The sequence below is a fragment of the Anomaloglossus baeobatrachus genome, chromosome 1, assembly GCF_048569485.1.
Source record: "Anomaloglossus baeobatrachus isolate aAnoBae1 chromosome 1, aAnoBae1.hap1, whole genome shotgun sequence".
Lineage (NCBI taxonomy): Eukaryota > Metazoa > Chordata > Amphibia > Anura > Aromobatidae > Anomaloglossus > Anomaloglossus baeobatrachus.
In genome coordinates this window covers 664,532,005-664,557,213 of record NC_134353.1, presented here as the reverse complement: position 1 = coordinate 664,557,213, position 25,209 = coordinate 664,532,005, and the positions used below count along the sequence as shown (strand labels likewise).

Genomic DNA, 25,209 nt, shown 5'->3' with positions numbered 1-25,209 from the left:
GGATCGACACAGCATGCGCCTCCAGACAACTGTACACCAGTTCAGAATATGAGACTGCTCAGTACTGCGCAGATCAATCCAGAACAAGAAGTGTTCTCTAGGGACTTGAAGACTCTTGCTGCATTCTGAAGAGAAGAGCCTTGAAACCTGTGTGATCTAGGTAAGGAAGACTGAGATCTTCTTGTTACATAGGATGGCTATGCTGCTGACCTAAACCTGGAAAGAATACTGGAAATGTGTTTAAGCTGAAGGGAAAGGTTGTAAGCTGACAGTGGTACTGCTGGGTTCTAGGTGGTGCAGAAAAAAAATAGATGAACAGAGGCATGTTTCAGTTCAAATATCGCCAGCAGCCGCAGTTTTCCTGGAGGTTATCCCGACTAGCAAAGGCTCCTTCCTGGAAGGAGTAGAGAGACTTCCAGTCTGTAAGCTTGAGAACCAGAATAACATCCCACTGTTGGTCCAGGAGGACTGTAAAAGAAAAAACATGAGAGGTTCCTTCATAGAAAAAAAGGTTTCTACTAGCATATGGGAGAAACCTGGCAAAGAGACAACACTGCTGAGAATCTAAGTCTGTTTCGGTACCAGACAGGAGATGGTACTGAAAAGGAAAAAGGCAACAGATTATCTGAATGTAGAACCGGTTATCTTGACATGATCCGCAGCACGACAGATTGTGAATGGTCAGCAGTTATAAGGAGAGAACCACAGAGCTTCTTATTTAAAGTATATGGCATTCTGCTCTGCGAGATCAGACAACTCGTAGAAGGAACACTGGAAGAATACCAGGTGCAGGAAACTGGATAGGCAGAAACAGCTTAGTCGACACAACCAGCAGAGAAAGCTGGGCATAACGGCTGATCCTCAGAACTGCAGGAGCAGACTTGGCTAGGGATTCCGCAGCTGGAATGGGCTGTCTTGGAGAGACTATCAAGAAATGCTGAAAAAGGATACAATTTCTTGCAGGAAAAAAAATGTTCGGGTACTGGTTTCTATGAACAAAAACTGCTCTGCAGAGTCTGACTACCCATTGAAGGGACCCCGGAGGAAGCTTGTGGCAGGAAAAGTGATCAGGAGGTGACAGTCACCAAACGTCACCTGCAGTGAACACTGGACAAGAGGACTGACCCTGTGAACCGCCGGGGCAGATTTAGCCAGAAACCCTGCATGTTGGTGTGTGCTGTCAAGTTGAGGCAGCGCTGAATCTGAAGGTCCTGATCTGGTCAAAAGAGAGAAGATCAGAGACCCTGAAAGAGGATACAAATTCTTGCAGGAGAAGATGACCGCTGCTACGATCAGCTATGTGGCTTGAGGTAGCTGAATAGTGGGCAGAAAATATAGACCGCAGCTGCGATCAGCCATGTGGTACGTGTAAGGAGAAAGGTATATGTGGTTTATGGAAACTGATGGGTGTGACAGCGCATGGTGGGCAGAGCATCTGGGCCACTGTTTCATTCAGCTATGTGGTTTGTGGAAACTGATGGGACTGATACACTGAATGGTAGACAGTGCACTTTGACCATGCAGTCAGCCATGTGGTTCGTGGTAGATGAAAGGACTGGCTCACTGGATTGCTGCCAGAGCACTTGGACCACTACTGCAGTCAGCCATGTGGTGCGAAGTGGCTGGTGGATATAACTCACTGGATAGTGGACAGTGCACGTGGACCATTGCTGTAATCAGCAATGTGGTTCATGGTAGATGGAGGCTCTTAGTTGCTATGGATAATGATCAGAAGACCAGGCAGTCTTTGATAGGTAAATGCTTCAAAGCTGCAGTCAAAGTCTGGATGCCATTGAAAAAAGGGCACCGACAAGAAGACTGACTTAGACTTTCTAGCATGCTTCATCCTCCCAGGGAGGGAAAATGGTGCACTCCTATTTGCGGGCAGTGGGGGATTGCATAGTGGGTAGACTGTGAGAATGGAAAGAGGGAGGATGGCACAGAGATAGGAGTTGCTGAAGAGACGAGTAGCCGCCAAAAGACCAAGCTTATCCCGCTATGTAGCCTGTGCGCCAAAAGGTCTGCTGAGATAGAGGTACGGTGGAGCATGGAGGCCTGTTGGAGTCACAAGGTAAAGGAGATGCAGACACACAAAAAAGATGGGAAAAAAATTATGAGGAGCCGCCACTCAAAGCTTGCACAGTATTCCCACGTAGTGGTATAAAGAAAGCCGTCGAATAGGCTGTGAGTGGTGTGCATAATGACGTGTCATTGGTCAGGCTGCTGGGGGAAGAGTTCGGGTGCAAGAGTAGGTCCGGCAGAAGTTGGGGACTAAATATTTAAGCATGACCGTCAGGGAAAGATTGGGGAGGGCGGGGGGGAACAGCAGCAAGGCAATAAAAGGCTATAGAAGGGAGAAGATAGGGGGGAAACAAGGGATGCACTGCTGGGACCTCTCTCTCTTTTTTTTTGGGAAAAAAAATCGGGAGATGCCTTAAACTGGCCGTGACTTGGGGGAAGAGTAAGATGCCTTTCCTGAAGGCCCCAGAATAATTATTTGAAGCTTGAGGATGGAAGACAGTCATCAGGTGTGCAGGACACCGTCTGTCTAGTGTCTTGAAGGTACCAGTTCCATATTCCCTCCTTGCACCACAAGGCTCTGGAGGGGGAGTGGGCAGGGGTATGATGGAAAGGACAAATCCTGCTGGAAAGCCCCAAACACTCTTGATGTGTTACAAGGTTAAGGTCCAGCCTCATACCTGAGAGTTCACAGTAGTGACAAAACCCAACACTGTGCTCTCCGACTGCAAGTAGGATGACAGAGTGAGCGATTACACTCTGTTCTCCAATCTTAAGCCGTATCTGAAGGTAAAAGGGAAATTAATAAGAAACAAGTCTAAAAGGTAGAAACGAAGCTGAGTGCAGCCCATGTCTGCCTCCTATAGACACGAAGATAATAAACTGTCAACTTGGCTCCGGTTGGTGGGGTTATACGAACAAGGAGGAGCTAACCTATTTGCATAGTGTCAGACTCCTAGTGGCATACCCCCATGGTTTCCTGTGTGTCAATGAAGCGACAGAGAAAAAAAATGTTTCGTCCCGCAAAATAGGACCTTTCACAACTAAATAGACAGAAAAATCAAAACATTATGGGTCTAAAAAAAAGGTGACAATACATTTTAAGAAAAAACAAACAAAAAACAAAGCCTCAAAGATGAGAGCGGGGGGAGCTCTGCCTACAGCCCCTCCAATACCCCCCTCTACATAGAGTTTTATCAGTAGCAACTGCCATCTCCTATCTCATTAATGTAAAAATATGTGTAATTACTGAATACAGATTTAACACATGAACTAATCATTTTGAAAATTAATGATCCGTCCAGGAGAAAAAAGGAGAAGATTCCTCTCATAAAAAAAAACTAGGAATGTATCTTATGTGTACTACTGATTGAAGAAATAAAAAAGAAAACTAAGGCTATGTGCCCACATTGCATTTTTAGGTGCAGAAAATCTGCATATAAAAACGCATGTTTTGGCAGGAAAAAAGCAGCTGGAAAAAAAAGCGAATAGTTTATTACGTTTGCACATTTTTTCACATGCTTTTGTGCATCTTTTAATCATGGCGACCAAGGGAGTTCAGGCGTTGTACCCACACACTCACCGTTGGGTCTCCGGCTGATGTTACAGCCGCTCCTCCCGGCAGTTTAACCTCCCTGAATGCTGAGATCAGTGCGATCGTAGCATTCAGAAGGCAGGGAGAGGGATCGCTTACCTCTCCTGGCAATCGGGTCCTTGGAATGCGATCACAGGGACCCAATCACTGCTATAGTAACCCTGGCTTGTCACCATGACGACCCCGGGTTATTGAGCTACGGAGAGCCTCGCACACCATGCTGTATGAAGGATGTTTGAGGCGAAGTGCTGCGATATAATCAATGTAGTGATAAAGCATCGTAGTGGATTATAGAAACGCAGGAAATAAACGCAGAAACAATTGACATGCTGCTTCTTTTTTCAGCAACAAAACCTGCAAGAAATAAGAAGCAACACATGCACAGCAAGCCACGATTCTCAGCCTTTGCTGGGATGCCTTTTCCTTGATTTTATTGATTAAAAAAAAGCAAGGAAAAATGCTAGAAAAAAACGCAACGTGGGCACAAGGCCTAAACGCTCAATACTCATACAGTATACAGTCTGAAACCATAATACCAGATCTTCTGGTAAAATAAAAAAAAATTAAATATTAAAATTTGCATTTACACGTAACATTTGGAGATCACTTAATAGCCTGGCGCTTAAAACACCAAACTAGACTAGAATGGTAATTGCACTGCAATATCGCGCACGGACCAAGAGTAATCAAGAAACATCAGATTTTTTTTCAATCTCATGCACAAGTATCATATACAAAAAACTTTTAGATGTTACTAAAATCACACTGCACCCTGACACGAGTCTGCTCCATCTTTCCCAAAGGACAACAGTAAATTGTGGCCATGCTTATTCCAAATGGAGCATGAAGGTAAAATTTACCAAAACACAACAGGTTTTTATGCCAGTAATCTGACATAAAAACGTTTAAAAAGTCTCAAGATTTTAGCGTAACTTGCAGTTGTGTTAAAACTTTGTGACTTTCGACCATTTTTGGCCAGCTCTGACTAAACAGGTGGAGCTGTGGTGGGACGAGCGCGTGGCGACCACTGCTAGTCAAGACCATGACCTTATGGCGTTCACCATGCCACAAGTCTTACTCCAGTCCCCGTCACTTCATGAATCAAGTGTCTGACTTCACCATTCACCTCAGGCCGATATTGATGAATCAGGCCCTATATGCTTACATTGTACTATTGCAAACAAAGTGACATAGTGTATGTAAAATAATTTCACTTACAAAAAAAAAAGGTAAATAGAGCAGCAACAGAAATTGCAAGAAAATGGGATTTGACGTAGGATTTCTAATTGCGATAATCGCAGATCCTTCCATGTTAACTCACCCATATAATCTTTATTCTTTTTAAGCGCTTTATGCACATCATCTTCAGTGTTAAAATCTACAAAAATATAACCTTAAAAGATAATGGATAAAAAAATGGTTACTATGTAAATATAAAGGGAAGAACACATTAAAATAATAAAAATCATATTTCTTGCTGTTCTCTTTGCTGTTTCCTACTATGGATGCAGAGATGGTGTTCTAAAGACTCTATTGGGAGGTCTTACTATTGCATGCTAAAGCTAAGTTCTCAAAATGAGTATTTAAAGGGAGTCTGTCAGCAGGATTTTGATATGTAAATTGTTGCAAGGGTTAACAGAAAATTCAGGGATGCCTGCCTTGTCATGGTCTGATCTGTTTATTTGCTATGTTTGTTTAAGCAGCAGAACCTATATCAATGCTCTGACTACCAATTCAAGCGCATGTCTGTCCGGCACGCCTGCTCCTCTGATTGGCACCTCCCTGTCAATGCTCAGTCTCTATACAGAGCCTGGTGTGGGTGGGGACAGCTCACCGGACTCTGCTCCATGACTAAATCTAAAAATTCTGATTGGTCAGAACGGCTGCACCCAGTAATCTAAGTGATACATCATTGGATTCAGAATGTCGTTGCCTACATTATGCTGCTCTCAGATGAGGTAGCAAAAACCTGTTGACAGATTTCCTTTAAAAGTTCAGATTTTCTACAACATTTCTGCACCTATTAGGAAAATTAGGTTATTTGAGTTTTCCCATTGTGTTTGAGTGAATTTTTTTACATGATATTTTTCTGCTGTGCTTTTGGTTTCTTTTTGGTGTTTTAAAAGCTGCTGTTTTCTAAATTTCCTGTTGCGTGGCATTGATAAAACGTTATTGATAGTCATGTGTGGCTAACATGCATTTTTATTGCATTTTTGCTGAAGAAACACAGTAAGAATATGTCCGCACGCTGCAGTTTTGTTGTAACCACAAAAATACACTGTGGCCAAAAAAAACGGATTTTTGTGTACTCACCGTAAAATCGTTTTCTCTTAGCCATCATTGGGGGACACAGGACTATGGGTGTTATGCTGCCTATCCATAGGAGGACATAAGTAGATGCAAAAGCATAGCTCCTCCTCTGCAGCATACACCCCCTGGCCGGGCCAGGCAAGCTCAGTTTTAGTACACAAGCAGTAGGAGAAAAAGCCAGTAAAAACTTACCTCAACAGAGGAACATGAGAAAATAAAAAAAAAAAAAAAAAGAGTCATAACCAAATAAGGTACTGAGAGAACCAAGGCCCAACAGGGCAACAGGGTGGGTGCTGTGTCCCCCAATGATGGCTAAGAGAAAACGATTTTACGGTGAGTACACAAAAATCCGTTTTTCTCCGACGCCTCATTGGGGGACACAGGACCATGGGACGTCCTAAAGCAGTCCATGGGTTGGAAAAATAAAAACAAGACAACGCAACCCAAGGACTAGGAACCAGTCCCAGACAGCCTGGAGCACCTACTGAGAGAAGGTGGCTCTACTGCCGTTTGCAGAATTGTCCTACCCAAATTTGCCTCAGCTGAAACCTGGGCATGGACTCTGTAATGCTTTGAAAACTTATGTAGGCTAGACCAGGTCGCAGCCTTACACACCTGTTCCACTGAAACCTGATGCCGAATGGCCCATGAAACGCCAACTGCTCGCGTGGAATGAGCCCGTAGCCCACTAGGAATGGGCTTGAGTTGCAAGCGGTAGACTTCCTGGATCGCAGAGCGAATCCAGCGAGCCAGAGTCGCCTTTGAAGCTGCCTGTCCCTTCTTAGGCCCCTCAGGAATGACGAACAAAAAGTCCGTTTTCCTAAAAGGGGCTGTCCTGGATATGCAACATCTGAGAGGTCTAACAAATGCAGAGACCTTTCCACCCTATGAACTGGGTGTGGAAAAAAGGAAGGCAGAACAATGTCCTCGTTCAAATGAAACGGGGTAAGAACCTTTGGAAGAAAATCCGGAAGGGGGCGCAGAACCACCTTGTCCTGGTGAAAAATCAGAAAAGGCTCGCGGCAAAAGAGTGCTGCTAGCTCCGAAACCCGTCTGATGGACGTAATTGCCACCAGGAACGTTACCTTCCAGGACAGAAAAGCAAGGGAGGATTCCTTGAGAGGTTCAAAGGTCCCATGGTTCCAGCGGCTATTTGTACGGGGGAACTAGATGGGAAACGCCCTGGAGGAAGGTCTTGACCCCCTGTTTTTGAGCCAGGCGGCATTGGCTGAAGATAGAGAGCGCTGAGACCTGCCCTTTAAGGGAACTGAGAGCCAACCTGCAGAAAATCGAGAATTCTGGGGATGGCCAGAGGCAGATTAGTTTCCCTGCACATGAAAGGAAGATTTTGAACGTACGGTGGTAAATGCGGGATGAAGCAGGCTTTCGAGCGCTGATCATGGTGGAGATAACCGCGGGGGAGAATCCTGCTCTTGTTAATACTCAGGTCTCAATGGCCATGCCGTCAGCTTCAGGGCTCTGGAGTTCTGATGGGAAATGGGCCCTTGTGTCAGCAAGTCTGGGATGTCTGGAAGGCGCCACGGTACGTCTACGAGCATTTGTACTAATTCGGATTACCAGGCGCACCTGGGCCAGTCCGGTGCTATCAGTATCACCAGGACTCCCTCTGCTTTGATTTTCCTGATTACCCACAGCAGCAGAGGTAGGGGTGGAAATATGTAAGGCAGGCGGAAGTGGAGCCAGGAGCAGACTAGAGCATCCGCGCCGATGGACTGCGGATCGCGTGACCTGGCTATGAACGCGGGTACCTTTGCGTTCAACCTTGAGGCCATTAGATCCACGTCTAGTGTACCACAGCGAGTGCAGATGTGTAGGAACACTTCTGGGTGGAGAGAGCACTCTCCGGCGGCCAGGCCTTGGCAACTTAGAAGTCTGCTGCCCAGTTCTCTACTCCCGGTATGTGTACCGCTGATATCACTGACACTGTCGATTCGGCCCAGCTGAGGATCCTGTGGGCCTCGAGATAAGCTGCCTTGCTGCAGGTATACCCCTTGGCGATTGATGTAGGTTACAGCTGTCGCATTGTCCGACTGGACTCGAATCTGATGACCCGCTAGCAGAGGGCAGGATGCCCTGAGCGCGAGGAAGATCGCACGGAGTTCCAGGATGTTTATGGGTAGGAAAGACTCCTGGGGCGTCCAACGTCCTTGAGCAGTGTGGTGCCGGTACACTGCTCCCCAGCCTAGGAGACTGGCGTCCGTGGTCAGGACCAGCCAGTTCACTGGGAGAAAAGATCTCAACTTCGATAGGGAGGAGGACCGAAGCCACCAGCGGAGTGCGTACCTGACTGAAGGGGTCAGGTGAAGATGTCTGTCCAGGGAGAAGGGGCTCTTGTCCCAGGCCGCTAGAAGGGCTAGCTGCAGTGGGCGGAGGTGCAGTTGAGCAAAGGGTACTGCTTCCATAGCTGCCACCATCCTGCCGAGCACTTTCATGCTGAATCGAATGGAGCAAGACGGAGGACGTAGAAGGCAGCGTACCGCTCGTTGAAGAGCGATCGCCTTGTCCTGAGGGAGAAGGATCAAGCCCCGATGGGTGTCCAGGGACATGCCCAGGAAGGTGATGGTTCGTGATGGGATCGGGGATGATTTGTCCAGATTCACTAGCCACCCTAAGCGGGATAGGATGTCCACAGTGATCTGTACGCTGGTTGAGCAGTCGCGGAAGGAGGGGCCTTGATGAGGAGGTCGTCTAAGTAAGGGAAAATGACTACTCCCCTGGCGTTAAGGACGCTCATGGCAGCCGCCATGACTTTGGTGAAGACCCTTGCTGCGGTGGCAAGGCCGAAGGGTAGAGCTACGAATTGAAAGTGGGAGTCCTGAATTGCGAAGCGGAGGAACTTTTGGTGATCTGGGGCGATGGGTATGTGCAGGTACGCGTCCTTAATGTCTATGGAGGCGAGGAATTCCCCTTCGACCATGGATGCAATAATGGACCTTAGGGACTCCATTCTGAATCTCCGTACGTGCACGTTTGTTTAGGTGTTTGAGGTCCAGGATGGGTCGAACTGACCCATCCTTTTTGGGGACCACAAAGAGGTTGAAATAAAAACCCCCGAACTTCTCGTCGTCTGGGACAAGTATTATCACTCCTGCTGTTTGGAGCGAGTGGATTGCTGAGAAAAAAAGCTCTGCGTCGTTTTCGAGTCTTTGGGAGGTTTGAGAGAAAGAACCGACTCGGGTCCGAAATTCTATGTGGTAACCGGAAGACACAAGGTCTCGCACCCATTTGTCGTCTGAGGCGGCAGCCCAGATGTGATGAAAGAGCCGCAGTCGACCTCCTACAATGAGTGTGTCTTCCGGGGCGCCGAAAGAGTCATGAGGGGGGAAAACGTCGTGGCCGAGTCTCCCTAGTCCTGGACTGTTTCGGTCTAGGCTGCCATGACGAAGTGGGTTTCGGGGAGAGCTGAGAAGGTCGGTCCCTGCGTAGTCCGCGGCTGGTGACAGGGACAGCACAGGATGTCGACCAACCAAATGAGTTCCGAAAGGAGCGGAACAAGGACTGGACGTCTGGTGAAGGACGTCCTGGACTTCAGCTGGGGGAGGGAGGTACTCTTTCCTCCCGTGGCGTCAGAAATGAGCTTGTCCAGACGTTGCCAAACAATCGATCTGGAAAAAAGGGAAGGCCCGTGAGAGACTTCTTGGAGGCAGAGTCCGCTCGCCATTGTCGGAGCTGTACGGATAGCTATGGTATTTGAGGCGGCAAACGCTGCGCAGGTAGCAGCGTCCATGGAGGCCTGCATGAGGTACTCCGCCGCAGCGGCAATTTGAGCTGTTACCTCTGTGAAGGTATGAGTGAACTGGGATTCCTCAAGCGAAGTGTTAAGGGATTCTGCCCAGAACGAGATCGCCTTTGCGACCCACACAGCGGCAAAGGAGGGCGAGAGGGAGGAACCCGCAGCCTTTGTGGTAAGGCGGGACACCGGGGGAGGGGGGGGGGGGGGAGATCGACCGAGGGCGGATCGGCCCAGCCCTTAGGGGCAGGTGAGGCAAAAGGGTACCGGGACTCCATGAGTTTTCGGTTACCGAAGCGCCTGTCAGGCTTCTCCCTTTGCTTTGTGAGGATATCCTGAAACTCTGGGTGATCAGCAAAAGCCTTTTGGGGTTTCCTTGCCCTCTTAAAGGAGACCGCATGGTCAGTGGTAGTGGATGGGGGATCCTCCACATGCAGAGTTTGGTTGATTGCTGCCATAAGGGAGTCTATTGCAGTTTGATCATCTGGGGAGGCTGAAACCAAGGAATCCTCTTGGTATAAACAGCATTCTCCCTCCTCCAGCTCTTCAGAAGCCGTGGAGCGTGTGGGAGAGCCTGCCCTGTGTGCTCCCGAGGGAGAGCCCGCTGGAAACACCCGGCCGTGTGCTCTTTTCCTGATCCCTGCAACCGGAGAAGCATGTGCCCGGATTACCTAAGAAGGATCCTCCATAGGGGTATCCTCAGGCTGAGTTCCGTCCAGGGACCCAGAAGGGTGTGGAGGATGACATTGCATAGCCAGCACCAGGTTCTGTGACAGTTTTTCCATGGATTGGGCCAGAAACTGTGCCCATTCCGGTGGGCTGGGAGCATTAGGCTCTGGGCTGACGGTTGCGGCGGTGGTGGCAGGGGGGTCTTGGGGGGCTATAGGGGCACAGGACTCACAGAGAGATGAGGTGTGTTTACGTGGTAGCTCAGCGTGGCAGGCAGTGCAGGCGCAATAATAGACTATGTGGGCCTTAGCACTCTTAGTGCCCTTAGAATTCTGCATGTTCTTAATAGGAGTGTGCCAGGAGGGGGAGCAATGCTCAGCAGAGCTACAAGTGAAGCAAGCATCTCACCAGAATCAGTCGATGGCCCTGTCCTCAGGAAGGATTAAGCTCTATGGAGATCTTCGCACGCTTTCCTAGGGGTGCAGGGCTTATCACGGCCACGGGGGCGGGGCTTAGCACTAAAAGAGCACGAAGATGAAGTCAGTGTGCCCCCCCCCTACTGTGAGTAGTAAAAAACGGCGGGAAGGGAGCTTCTGATAGTTTTCCTCCCTCTCCCTCCAGTCAGCACACAGCATGTCACTGGTGGTTATCAGCCGGCTATTCTGCTAGAGCAAATAAACAGAGCAAATAAACAGTGAGTCCCTGAGCCCTGGGCCCTCCCCCTGCCACCAGGACTTTCTGCAAACAGGAGTGACTTCCCCCCTCCTCCAGCCAGCAAGCTAGAGAAAAGTTAACACTGTGTGTGCAGGATCCTTGGGGCTCTCCTCCTTGCACTCAGCAAGGGACTTTCTCATAATAAATACTGTAAATGTCCTGGGAGCCTTCCCTGCAGCGTCTTTTCTCCCTTTGTCTGGGAAACCAGTCAGGGGGATCTCACCTTAAAACACTGCTTCAGTCCAGGCAGTGAAAATAACAGAGTCAGCTTGCTGTGTCCGGTCACACCGGTGCCATATTCAACTCAGAGCCTGCAAACAGGGGCTGAGGAATTGGGCTATAGGGCACAGGCCTCTACCCTGGGCTTTGGAAAATCGGTGTCTGTGGAACCAGTCGTCCAGCCCAGGATCCAGCGTCGCAGGAGGGGGTACGTGGAGGTGACACTGCACGTTCCCGCCCGTTGATGGTAGTGGGAGATCAGTCCCAAAAGGAAACCGTCGCTCTCAAATAATAACAAACCTTGAAAGGAAGTGCCTCCTACAGACACTAAGCTAAAACTGAGCTTGCCTGGCCCGGCCAGGGGGTGTATACTGCAGAAGAGGAGCTATGCTTTTGCATCTACTTAGCGTCCTCCTATGGATAGGCAGCATAACACCCATGGTCCTGTGTCCCCCAATGAGGCGTCAGAGAAAAAAAAAAAAATCACATTAAAAACACATGCGTTTTTGGTGCGTATTTTATTACCAATGCGTGAAAAACACAGGGAAAAATGCAAAAAGAATTGACATGCTGAAGTTTTGGGGTCGCCACAAAAATGCAGCCAATAAAAAAAACAATGTGAACAAAGAAACTGCAACGTGCGAATGGGGCCTAAAAACATAGAAGCGTCTTTTACCTGTGGATTTTCCTCATCTCATTCAAGTCTATGGAGAAAATCCTCAAGTAAAACGCATACTTACAGTAACAGAAAGTGACATGCTGCGGATTTCCACCCCGCACCACAGGACAATTTATGCAGTAAAAAGATAGCACATTGGGAATGAGATTTCAAAATGAAAATATGCAACATGAAAAACGCACCTAATACTCATTGTGGAAACTTAGTGTGAGATAAAAGTTTGAGGTCCCCATATTAACTATTTAACAGCTTTCTGTGTTGGTATTGGTCGAATCCAGTAACATTTTAGATTTTTTTCTCCTCATGACGGATTATCCCCGTTGGTCTTCCATTTATCCTGCATGCAGTGGTTAGATGCCACATACCCATAAACCATTTGTAAAATGACACTTCACTGATTATATTCCACCTGGAGACTTCATTACTATGTGATAGCAGATATCTGAATACCAGCACAGGGTAGAACGTCGCCATGCATCTGCCAGTTCTTCCAATGCTCAACACAAGTGGAAGAATAACTCGGCATTGCTATACAGAGCTAAGTAAAACAAAAGTATTTTAAGAAACTGTATAGAAGTGAAGACCAATGTCCAAAGGAAAAGATATCATAAACCTAAAGATGGCACCCCATGCAGTTGGGGTCTACATTATTGGCACTCTTGATTGCTTATTATAAATACCTCCAGAATTAACTACATACATGCAAACTTTGTAATAGCATGTCCCAATAAATTTATCCAAAAAAACCTGTTAACAGGTTGACCTGTTAACATACATACAGCCATTCCAAGAAATAATGAAGAAACATAGCATATGGCAGACGGGATAAAAACCTGTCAGCTGGATTTCACCTCACAAACTATGTGCAAGTAGCTCTTGCAAACAAGCAAGTCCAATAATAACTTTATGTGGTCAGTCTGATCTTATGTCACTGAGAAGTCAGCATCTCAGCTGATATGTAATGAGATTGAAGACCTACTGTAGATCTGAGGCCTCTGTCACTCCAGCTCTAATTTTCACCCAATGCCGCCTCCTCCTGCTTGAAGGACAGCTTCTTTGCTTCAAGTCACATAGCAAAGAATCTGTCAGTCAAGGCAGCATACCACGAGGAATAGAGCTGGAGTGACAGAAGCATAGGAAGAATAATAGAAAATAACTCCGGCACACTCCAAAGAATTATGTTCAAACAAATATATTTTTATTGTAGTATAGTCCGTAGTGAAAATTGGTATTATACAGACAGTGTCACAGAACGTTTTCGGCAAGCTATGCCTTTCTCAAAGAACTGTCAGTAGAAACTAATGAAGGGCACAAGGAAAGCAATTAAAGCTAATACCAATGTGTATGATCCATAGAAGACGGCCTGAAACTATTTTTACTCTATTATAGGAAACAGAACTTATATCTCACGGGTCTATGTCCGCGTTACCGTAGACAAACTGCTTTAAGCTATGAGAAAGAGGAACCTGTGTTAGTGTTGTGTGCAGCAGCACGTGTGGAGTATGGGTAGAACTACAAGGAGGAGCTACCACCTCTATGGCCCCAAGTGTCCGGCCTTTGTATATGTATATATAGATATATATATATATTACTTACTACAGTCCACATTGAGAGAGGGAAAATGTTACATCCCTTTGGTGAAAACCTTATGTATATGAGGTGAGTCACACAGGCTGCAATTCGCAATGGGCACGGGAAAGAGGAGACAAACTCCTGGAATGAAAGCCTGTGATAAGGCCGCTCATTAGGCAGGTGACCGCTGTGAGGGAGCAGCATAGGAAGGACTTCCACACACCGAAGACACTTCAGCCACATTTGCATATTGAATAAAATGTGGATTTCTCAGTATGAGAAGAACAGACTGGCCATGTAAAAGGTATTGCTGGACTTTTCTTTGAAAGCGCTACATGCACATAAATAGTTTGGAGTATGAAATCTATCCGACACATTCCATTAAAAGGCGGCCTACCCTACTACGTAATTGTACAAACTTTGGCATCAATGGTAGCTATCTGTACGCTGCATGTGCCTGTCTGCTGGTAGTTTCTTCCATTTTCCAAATGCAATTCTCTCATGCTGTTCTTTTTCCCCCAAAACCAGATTTCAGCTCCCTCTGAACATGGGCTGAGCTCAGGACTATTGTACCTTTCTAACCATTCTTGTGTATTTTTGCATGTGTACTTTGGGTGATTATCCTGCTGTAGGACCCGGTCTCAGCCATCGTGCTGCACCAGCACCATCTGTCCGTGATTCTCAAGAACTGCTTCTCCAGACCCGCAGCTTGCAGGATCCAACTCACCAGGCAGTTTCACTAAACACTTTCATTTCCGTGTTGTCCAGTGAATCCTGCTTTCACATTTGACACAGAGATGCTGCTATTGTGACCTGGCAGGTATTGTATATCTGCAAATACTTAAAATCAATCTTCTCCCCTTTTCCTATACCATTTTGTTTCATATTACAAAGAGAACTTTCTCTGTATGTTTTGTCCTGTATCTGGCTGTAAGACAACTGCCTGCAGCTAGAGCCTCCCCAGTGTCTGGAGTAGGAAACATTCAGCACTCCATGTATAGACTACACACTCCAATTCCTAACTAGAAAATAGAAAAGATCAGCGGGAAGTTATCGTTTCTTCATACAGGATTCCTACAAGTTTAGTTCATGAACATGAAGAAAATGACAAACATGTTTTCCTATTAGTAAGATTAATTATATTTACTTTAAAAAGAAACAGGTAAGTTAATTAATACTGTCAAACCACGATTAGAGTTTTGCTGCGCAATTGCAGCTATGTATATTTTTCTCGAACAGGCAGTGGTGTTTCAGCAAAAACATAGTGTAAACATCTAGCCATACCGATCCCTTATGGCAATGCTCTAGTTGACAGGTAGGTCTCTCCCTATGTACAGAGAGCGATGCATCAATCACCTGGAGCGGAGGCAGCCCTAGACTAGTTCTGTCTCTCTATAGTTCCCAGACAGATCTTTAACCCCTTCACCCCCGGCCACTAAAACACCCTAATGACCGGGCCATTTTTTGCAATTCTGACCAGTGTCACTTTGACAAGTTATAACTCTGGAACGCTTCAACGGATCCTGACGATTCTGAGATTGTTTTTTCGTGACATATTGTACTTTATGTCAGTTGTAAATTTAGGCCGATATTTTTTGCGTTTATTTGTGAAAATTTAGGAAATTTGGCGAAAATTTTGAAAATTTCGCAATTTTCAAACTTTGAAAATTTATGCCCATAAATCTGAGAGATATGTCACACAAAATAGTTACTAAATAACATTTCCCACTTGTGTACTTTACATCAGCGCAATTTTCGAAACAAATTTTTTTTCCGTTAGGAAGTTAGAAGGGGTCAAAGGTCATCAGCAAATTCTCATTTTTCCAACAAAATTTACAAAATAATTTTTTTTTAGGGACCACATCACATTTGAGGTGACTTTGAGAGGCCGAGGTGACAGAAAATACCCAAAAGTGACCCCATTCTAAAAACTGCACCCCTCACACTGCTCAAAACCACATCCAATAAGTTTATTAACCCTTTAGGTGCTTCACAGGAACCAAAGCAATGTGGAAGGAAAAAATGAAAATTTTACTTTTTAACACAAAAATGTTACTTTAGCCATAAAATTTTCATTTTTACAAGGGAGAAAAGAGAAAGTACACAATACAATTTATTGTGCATGTTCTCCTGAGTACGCTGATACCCCATATGTGGTAAAAATCAATTGTTTGGGCGCACGGCAGAGCTCGGAAGGGAAGGAGCGCCATTTGAATTTTTGAACGCAAAATTAGCTGCACTCATTAGCGGTCGCCATGTCGGGTTTGAAGACCCCCTGAGGTGCCTAACCAATGGAGCTCCCCCACAAGTGACCCCATTTTGGAAACTAGAGCCCTCAAATAATTGTTCTAGATGTTTGGTGAGCACTTTGAACACCTGGGGGCTTCACAGAAGTTTATAGCGTTGAGCCGTGAAAAGAAAAAAAATTTTTTTTTACAACAAAACGGTTGCTTCAACTAGGTAGCTTTTTTTTTCACAAGGGTAACAGGAAAAAATGCACCATAAAATGTATTGTGCATTTTCTCCTGAATACGCAGATACCTCATATGTGGTGGAAATCAAATCTTTGGACACACGGCAGTGATCGGAAGGCAAGGAGCGCCATTTGAATTTTTGAGTGCAAAATTAGCTGCACTCATTAGCGGACGCCATGTGGGGTATGAAGACCCCCTGAGGTGCCTAAACAATGGAGCTCCCCCACAAGTCACCCCATTTTGGAAACTAGAGCCCTCAAATAATTTTTCTAGATGTTTGGTGAGCACTTTGAACACCTGGGGGCTTCACAGAAGTTTATAGCGTTGAGCCGTGAAAAGAAAAAAAAAATTTTTTACCACAAAACGGTTGCTTCAACTAGGTAGCTTTTTTTTTCACAAGGCTATCAGGAAAAAATGCACCATAAAATGTATTGTGCATTTTCTCCTGAGTACGCAGATACCTCATATGTGGTGGAAAGTAATTGTTTGGGCGCATGGCGGGGTTCAGAAGAGAAGGAGCGCCATTTGACAGCAAAATTGGTTGGAATCATTAGCGGACGCCATGTCACGTTTGGAGACCCCCTATGGTGCCTAAACAGTGGAGCTCCCCCACAAGTGACACCATTTTGGAAACTAGAGCCCTCAAATAATTTTTTCTAGATGTTTGGTGAGCACTTTGAACACCTGGGGGCTTCACAGAAGTTTATAGCGTTGAGCCGTGAAAAGAAAAAAATTTTTTTTTTACCACAAAACGGTTGCTTCAACTAGGTAGCTTTTTTTTTCACAAGGGTAACAGGAAAAAATGCACCATAAAACGTATTGTGCAATTTCTCCTGAGTACGCAGATACCTCATATGTGGTGGAAAGTAATTGTTTGAGCGCATGGCGGGGCTCAGAAGAGAAGGAGCGCCATTTGACTTTTCAAACGCACAGACGCAGTGCACTGATCGGCCGCTGCAGGACGCACGGTCGGATGCGATAAAAAAAAGCGTCGGGGATACGTAAAAAAAAAAGTCACGCCAAAAATTGACCATGGATGCAGATACGTTATGTGCATCCCTGATCAGCGCTTGGCGGGATGCACGGACGGATGCGATACAAAAAGCGTCGTGAATACGGAAAAAAGTCACGCCAAAAATTGACCATGGATGCCGATCCGTTATGTGCATCCCTGATCAGCGCTTGGCGGGACGCACGGACGGATGCGATACAAAAAGCGTCGGGAATACGGAAAAAAAAGTCACGCCAAAAATTGAGCAGGGATGCCGATCCGTTATCTGCATCCCTGATCAGCGCTTGGCGGGACGCACGGACGGATGAGGTGTAAAAATGGACAGGGGATACGGAAAAAAAAAAAAAGTTATACTCACAGTACCCAGAGGACTAGCAGGAGGATCACTGACCAGAAGAGCTGCAGAGGAACAGATGGCAGAGAGATGGACAGCTTTACAGGAGCAGCAGGCAGATCAGCAGAATGCCCAGGAAGGACCCAGCGATGGACGCAGATGTGATCAGGCCGGTGAAGACAGGTAAGAGGACGTCGGGGGAGAGCAGAGGGGGAGAGGGGGGGTTGAGAGCAGAGGGGGGGGGTTGAGAGCAGAGGGGGTTGAGAGCAGAGTGGGAGGGGGGAGAGCAGAGGGGGAGACCGGAGAGGGAGCTGCAGAAGCAGAATAAAGATACTGGGGGAGGCAGTCAGATCGCGGGGGGAGCAGATCGGGATGTCGGGGGGGGGGGGGGGGGTTTGGGGAGCAGATCGCGGGGGGGGCACGGCAGGGGCTATCACGGCAGCGCGCAGGGGCACCACGGGAGCGCGCACGGGCTGCAAAGTGAGCACAGTACTCACGTGCAGCAGCAGCAGCGGTGACCTCAGCGACGGCGGCGGCGGCAGCAGCAGCGGTGGCGTGGTACCACAAGTACCAGCCACTGCAGCCATGTTGGGGGAGGGCTCGCAGGCCAGCACAGGCCTGGGGAGGGCGGCCACCGGCAGATCAGACCGCCCCACTGCACACTGATTGGAGCGATTGCGCGTCATAGCACGATCGCTCCAATCAGTGCTGCAGGGGCTGGGGGCGGCATGTTTGAGGTCCACCTATGATATGCTGCAGCAGCTGCGGCATCTCATAGCTGGATCTCACAGGATCGCACTAATTCGGGCATTATTTTTGCCGAAATTAGTGCGATCGATGTGGTTGGCGGTTCAGATTTGAACAGCCAATCACATCGATCGTCGATAGGGGGTGGCGATGCCGCCCCCCCTGGGGTCAAGCAAAGGTCCCCTGCTGTAAGAAACAGCAGGGGACATCATTTGAAAGCCGTTGCTATGGCCACGGCAATCAAATGAAGTTTAGGCCGTAAAATTACGTCCCTGGTCGTTAAGTCACGTTAAAATAGGACGTAATTTTACGGCCCGCGGTCGTGAAGGGGTTAAAGGGGCTCTTACAGCACAGAATAACTGTTCAAACCAAGTACAGGCGCTCAGTGCATCATGACGAGACTACCTGCTTGTTTTCCCTCCATCTCCACACTTTTCTGGCTCTATCAAAGAAGGGAGAGTGGAGACAGAGGGAAAACAAACGTTCAGGTGGGAAGGTGCACTTAAAGGCTTGACCATGGCATGATGCACCGAGTAACTGTACTTGGTTTGAACAGTCATTCGGTGCTGACACAGTCCCTTTATACAAACTGTTTTCTGAAATGGCCACGGGTTTCAGAGAAATACATCCTGACTAGGCTCTAATTCACGATAAACAGGCAGGAGAGAAGAAAAGGAGTAGATCCAGCACCAAAAATGTATATATAAAATAAACAAACTTTTATTCCATTATTGTTAAAAGGAAATAAAAAAAGGCACTACATATTAAAAAACTGCAGGCATAGAAAGACCTGACGCGTTACGGGCAAACAATTTAAAAAACATCCTTACTCATAGGTGAGCACACCTTAATATGTATTACCTTTTTTGATTTACTTGTCACAATAATGGAACAAAAGTTTGTTTATTTTATATATACATTTTTGGTGCTGCATCTACTCCTTTTCCTCTCTCCTGCCTGTTTGCCATACCGGACCTGGCCTGTCTGAAAGAATCTGTGCACCACTACGAAGCCCTGAGGCACCCGTTATATGTAAGCTGAAAATATGTGTTTTTTGCACATGTCTAGTTCACGGTGCCTGTGGTTTGGGCAGCACAAATCGACTGACAAGTTCCTGATAATCATTTCTTTATAGATGTAGGTTTCCCTTAACATTTTAACAATGTCTTACAATAGTACAAGTACAGCAGAACATACCCGTCTTGTTTCCATAGTTGTTTCTCACTATTCGAATAGCAGCTGGTTTCAGCGGTATAAGAAACTCTCGAATGTTTTGCTGGAAGCACAAAGCACATTTTGTAATGGGTGGATATATCCTTAGTTCTTTTGGATATTTTAAAAAAAGGCTTATTAGAGTTTGTTTAGACCATGTTCAGATATGCAACAAATTAAAAGGGTTATAAGTGTATTTGTCAAAGACTTCATCTGTTATATGCAGAGGGTGAAATGCACAACAAAAATCGGGAAGACTTCTGCAGCATATAGTATAGAGGACACTGCACAGAAAATATGAAGAATACAGTAAAATCCTAGTTGAATGCATATGTCATATACTGCACTCTATTGTGATCACGTGCAACAACTACAAATGTTTGGTGTTGAATTGTATAATAGTGAATACAATGTTTAACTGCACTGGGAGATGTCCCATTTGTGTGGAAGTAAAGTTTATCAAGTGATGTACAGAACCTACCTCTGTTACATTGAATGGTGCTCCTCGGAGCTTGACAGTATAAGGCGTCGTAGGCTCATTCAACACAGGTGGTTTCTAAAGGAATAAAGTAAGGGCTTTATCACACACATTCAAGAAGACCAAGACTGGTCTTCAGGTTTTTCAACCACCAGTGTAAAAACCCAAATTGATTGTTGTAAACTGCAGCAAATTTATAAAAAGGTATGAACAATGCAAAAATGTAGTGACTTTTGCAGTTTTCCACTACAATTAGGCCCAACGCCCCATAGTTGCAGGGGAAGGGTGGAACGTTTGTGTGACGGGACGTGGCAACCCTTGCTCGTCTAATTCATGACAAGTATTGGAGTTCCATATGCCACAAATCTTACTCCACTCTTAAGACCGCTTTACACGCAACGACGTATCTAACTATATGTTGTTGGGGGTCACGGAATTCGTGACGCACATCCGGCATAGTTAGCGACGTCGTTGTGTGTGACACCTACGAGCAACTACTAACTATCACAAATACTCACCAAACCGTGGATCATTGACACGTCGTTCATTTTCGAAATATCGTTGCTGGTGCTGGACGCAGGTTGTTCGTCATTCCGGAGGCAGCACACATCGCTACGTGTGACACCCCGGGAACGACAACCAAAAACGTACCTGCGTCCTCCGGCAACGAGGTGGGCGTGTCGTTAATTTGGCTGGTCTCCGCCCCTCCGTTTCTATTGGTGGCCCGCTGAGTGACGTCGCTGTGACACTGAACGAACTGCCCCCTTAAAAAAAAAAAAAAGAGGTTGTTCGGCGGCCACAGCGACGTCATTAGGAAGGTAAGTATGTGACGCGTACTGGCGATATTGTTCGCCACAGGCAGCGATTTGTCCGTGATGCACAAACGACAGGGGCGGGTGCGATCACTAGCGACATCGCTAGCGATGTCGCAGCATGTAAAGCAGCCTTTAGACTTCATGCCTTACCTGATTCATTAACCCTTCACCCTCTAGCCTACTCTCACCTTTCTGACCAGGTCAAATTTTACAATTCTGACTAGGGTCACTATGTGGTAATAACTCTGAAAAGCTTCAATATATATCTCAGTGATTCTGAGAATTTTTTTGTGTAATACATTGTACTTCATGTTAGTGGTAAATTCTGGTTGACATGATTAGTGTTTATATAAATATTGAAAATTTCACAAAACAGGTGAACATTTTTGCAAAATTTTGAGGTTTGAATTTTCATGCCATTAAAGCATGAAGCATGTTACATCTAGTGATGGGAGATCATGCTTGCCACTGTTAGGTACTCGATCGAGCATCAGGGTGCTCGGGTACTCGCAGTGCTCGTTCGTGTATCGCGCGTGCTTGGATAAAACCACAAGCACAAAGCACAGGCTTGCTTCACTGCATGATTTGAGCGGGCTCCCCAGGGAGAGCCATTCGCACTCTCTGAATGGCTTTCACTGAGGATAAAGCAACATTTTCACATGTAGTGTGTCAAAGAAAAAAAAAAACCAAACAAATGGAAAAAAAAACCTGTCCTCTGTCCAGAAATGCTCTGTATATGGCTGGCTGTACGTGGGTTGAGACTGGAACTACCCAAGCATTGACTTCCATTATACTCATTACTCGAGTTGAGCACTTTCAGAGCGTCTGACCTGCTCGACTCGAATACCGAGGATTCGAAAATTTTAGTGCCCGTCCATCTCTAGTTATAGCACACAAACGTTAATAAATAGCATTTGCCACATGTCTACTTCACATCTGCATTCGCTGAAAAGACTGATGGGTATATTGTAACTCCATATGTCACAGTTATGGTTGCTTTCGCAACTGACAACTGATTCAAGAAACTTCATTTTCCAACAAGATGGAGCTCCACCATACTGGCATTTAGAGGGGCATCATTATCTCAATGAGGAACTCCCAAACCAGTGGATTGGGCACTGAACTGGTGGTGACTTGGCACTCTTGAGGTAGACTCCCAGGTCTCATGAGCAGACAATTTGTGGAGGTTTCCTTTGGAGGTATGTCAAAGACAATGCTTACATGCCACCTTTGCCAGCAACACTGGATGAGCTCTGGGGCTTCATTACTGTTGACCCTCAACAAGGACATGCTGCAGTGTGTTTGGGTCGAACTGGATTACCGCATATATGTGTTGTGTGACAAAAGGACACACAGAACATTTGTAAACCATATGTGCTAAACTTGTGAGAGTGTATATTCGTTATATGTCTTTCACTATTGTGCATGTAATACATTTTGAAATATACCTCTTTGAAAGGTGAATTTTTTATCGATCACCCTGTATTTAGTGCACAGAGCGGAAAGATCATAATGTGTAGACAGTACTTATGTGAGAGAATCGATACATGTAGATTGCCGAATTGTAGCCATGGAGTACTCAACATTTATAAAGAAAAGACATCGCTTACCTCTTTCTTTCCGGGTTTGCTCTTCTCAGAAGACCCAGCAACTTTACTCTTGGCAGCAGTTTTCTCCTGATCTGCAGCTTTCTCCTCTTTATTCCCAGAGGATACAGTGGAGGGATCACTCACTACCTTTGATTTAAGGTAGTCCATGTCAGAAATTCCTGATTGCAAGGCAACCTTATCTACAAATAAGCAAAAATTGATTACATTCTTATAGCGCTATTTTTTCCAAGGCGCTTTTCCATGTGAAAAAGGAACATACATAGACAAGTACAATAATTGTGAACGTATGTGCTATTTCTTATGCAAAACAACTCGAATTTACATTTTGGTGGTCATTTACTTGAATGGCAATGCGCAAAATGAAAGTGTAAATGAGCATTACTATGGCCAACTGGCCCAGGAAGCCATTATCTATCCCCTATTTCCTTGAGATGGATGGATTGTCATTGTAAATAAGCACTTGCACCTTGCCGCCGCGCCCCCCCCCCCCCCCCCATATCTCATTGTAGATTGTAAGCTCTTACGAGCAGGGTTGTCTCTTTTTTCCCTCTAAATATTGTATTTTCAATAACTGTTACTTGTTTGTATATGATCCTCCTGAATTGTAAAGCGCTGCGGAATATGTTGTCGCTATAGAAATAAAGATTATTGTTATATTGACTGCACCTTTTACATTTCTAGCTTAAAAATATGGTGGAAATGCTTAAAACTCCCACAGCATACATAAAGTGGTCTGCTAGTCTGTAGCTAGTCCTAAACCAAATCTAAGTAGTCCCTAAAGCCTGCTTTACACGTTGCAATATCGCATACGATATCATATGTGATTTGCAACGCCCCCATCGTATGTGTGGCACGATCAATTTGTTGAACGTGCCGCACAAACGATTAACCCCCGTCACACGTACTTACCCGTCCATACCACTTCGATGTGGGCGGCGAAACGTCCACTTCCTGGAGTGGGAGGGATGTTCGGCGTCACAGCGACGTCACGCGGCAGCCAGCAAATAGAAGCGGAGGGGCGGAGCTGAGTGGTACGTAAACATCCTGCCCACCTCCTTCCTTCCGTATTACCGGCCGGGAGACGCTGGACGCAGGTAAGATCTGTTCATCGTTCCCGGGATGTCACACACTGCGATGTGTGCTACCCCGGGTACGATGAACAATCTGACGTACAATTCATGAGGAATGAACGACGTGCATGCGATGAACGTTTTATCGTTCAATCGCAATCGCACGTAGCTGTCACACACTGCAATGTACCTTACGATGCCGGATGTGCGTCACTTACGACGTGACCCCGCCGACACATTGTAAGATACATTGCAGCGTGTAAAGCGGGCTTTACACCCCTAGACAAGAAGCACATAAAAGGAGGGTCCAATATATCAAGGTTTGCAGATTCTCTATAGGAAACAGTAAGTATGGAATATAAATGGCTCATACCTGTGTTTTCCCCATTATCCTCATCACCCGATTCTTGCTCTGATTCAGAATCAAAGTTGAGATAGTCATCCTGGGAACGGCTCTTCACCTTTTCTATAGGCTCAACCACAGTGTCATTAGCCCATGTAGCCGTCTTGCTTCTGCTTTGGTGTGCATTAAGAAATTCTTTGAAGCCACTGTCCTTTTCTAGCTGCAGATTAAACGGCAATATATTAGATTAGTTGAAGTGAAATCCTACTGCATGAGCAGATGCATGTACTTGTATAGGTGTGTATTCAGATACAGACAGGTGTACAGTCCTGTCTTCCACCATCGCTCTGCTTTGTGGAGAGCAAAGTCAGGAGAGAATACTGTGCAAGCACGTGCTCACATGAGTGTGCAGTCAACTACAGAGTTTGCTTGGGCAAAGTAGTGCTGTCAATCAAAAGAGAAGGTATGAAAAACAAGAACAGTGAACCGAGGAGATAGGCCATGCTATGGGAGTACAGAGCACCCCAATATACTCAATTTTCTGGATACAAAAACACACTGTAAATAAAGGGAAGGTACAAATTTTATAGGGGCCAAGTCCCTGAAAAGTCCCTGTAAGGATAGTTTTAGTTTACAGTGACATTTGGAGTTAATACACTCCCTTTAAATCCATCATAACCAGCATTTTTCTCAAATACAAAGCAACCTCCTTTATAAACCAAATATATAAGGAATACTTACATCTCCCAATACAGACGTTTGCTTCTTCTCTGCCTACAAAACGAGATTAATACTATTAAGTATGAGTAACACAAAGTAGTTACATTAGACAGATTTTTATTGATGAAGCTGGAAATAGCTATTTAGACTAGAAGTTTCTTCTTTTTTCTTTAGTTTTTTTTTTTTCTTCAATTTATTCTTTTATTTTTACTTTATTGTTCTCGATTTTTATTTTATTTCACACATTGGCCATTTTAACATAGCAATGAAGGGAATTTTGTTTACTTACCGTAAATTCCTTTTCTTCTAGCTCTAATTGGGAGACCCAGACAATTGGGTGTATAGGCTATGCCTCCGGAGGCCGCACAAAGTATTACACTCAAAAGTGTTAAGCCCCTCCCCTTCAGCCTATACACCCCCCGTGCTCCCACGGGCTCCTCAGTTTTGGTGCAAAAGCAAGAAGGAGGAAAAAGAATTATAAACTGGTTTAAAGTAACTTCAATCCGAAGGAATATCGGAGAACTGAAACCATTCAACATGAACAACATGTGTACACAAAAAAACAGGGGCGGGTGCTGGGTCTCCCAATTAGAGCTAGAAGAAAAGGAATTTACGGTAAGTAAACAAAATTCCCTTCTTCTTTGTCGCTCTATTGGGAGACCCAGACAATTGGGACGTCCAAAAGCAGTCCCTGGGTGGGTAAAATAATACCTCGTAAGAGAGCCGTAAAACGGCCCTTTCCTACAGGTGGGCAACCGCCGCCTGAAGGACTCGTCTACCTAGGCTGGCATCCGCCGAAGCATAGGTATGCACCTGATAGTGTTTCGTGAAAGTGTGCAGGCTCGACCAGGTAGCCGCCTGACACAC

At 45.8% G+C, this 25,209-nt stretch overlaps 1 protein-coding gene across 2 annotated transcripts in view; it reads right to left on the bottom strand.

The window, feature by feature from the left end:
- RBM19 (RNA binding motif protein 19) overlaps positions 1-25,209 on the bottom strand; it is a 146,698-nt gene that overhangs the window by 101,701 nt on the left and 19,788 nt on the right. The window contains exons 4-9 of one of the 2 annotated variants that reach the window (XM_075320009.1): positions 24,364-24,396; positions 23,653-23,842; positions 22,210-22,388; positions 19,788-19,862; positions 19,292-19,370; positions 4,935-5,006 (exon numbers count right to left, since the gene is read on the bottom strand). In XM_075320009.1, the coding sequence (XP_075176124.1) occupies positions 4,935-5,006; positions 19,292-19,370; positions 19,788-19,862; positions 22,210-22,388; positions 23,653-23,842; positions 24,364-24,396 (628 nt within the window). The remainder of the gene's footprint in view (positions 1-4,934; positions 5,007-19,291; positions 19,371-19,787; positions 19,863-22,209; positions 22,389-23,652; positions 23,843-24,363; positions 24,397-25,209) is intronic. The other variant, XM_075320010.1, reaches the window with a different exon arrangement.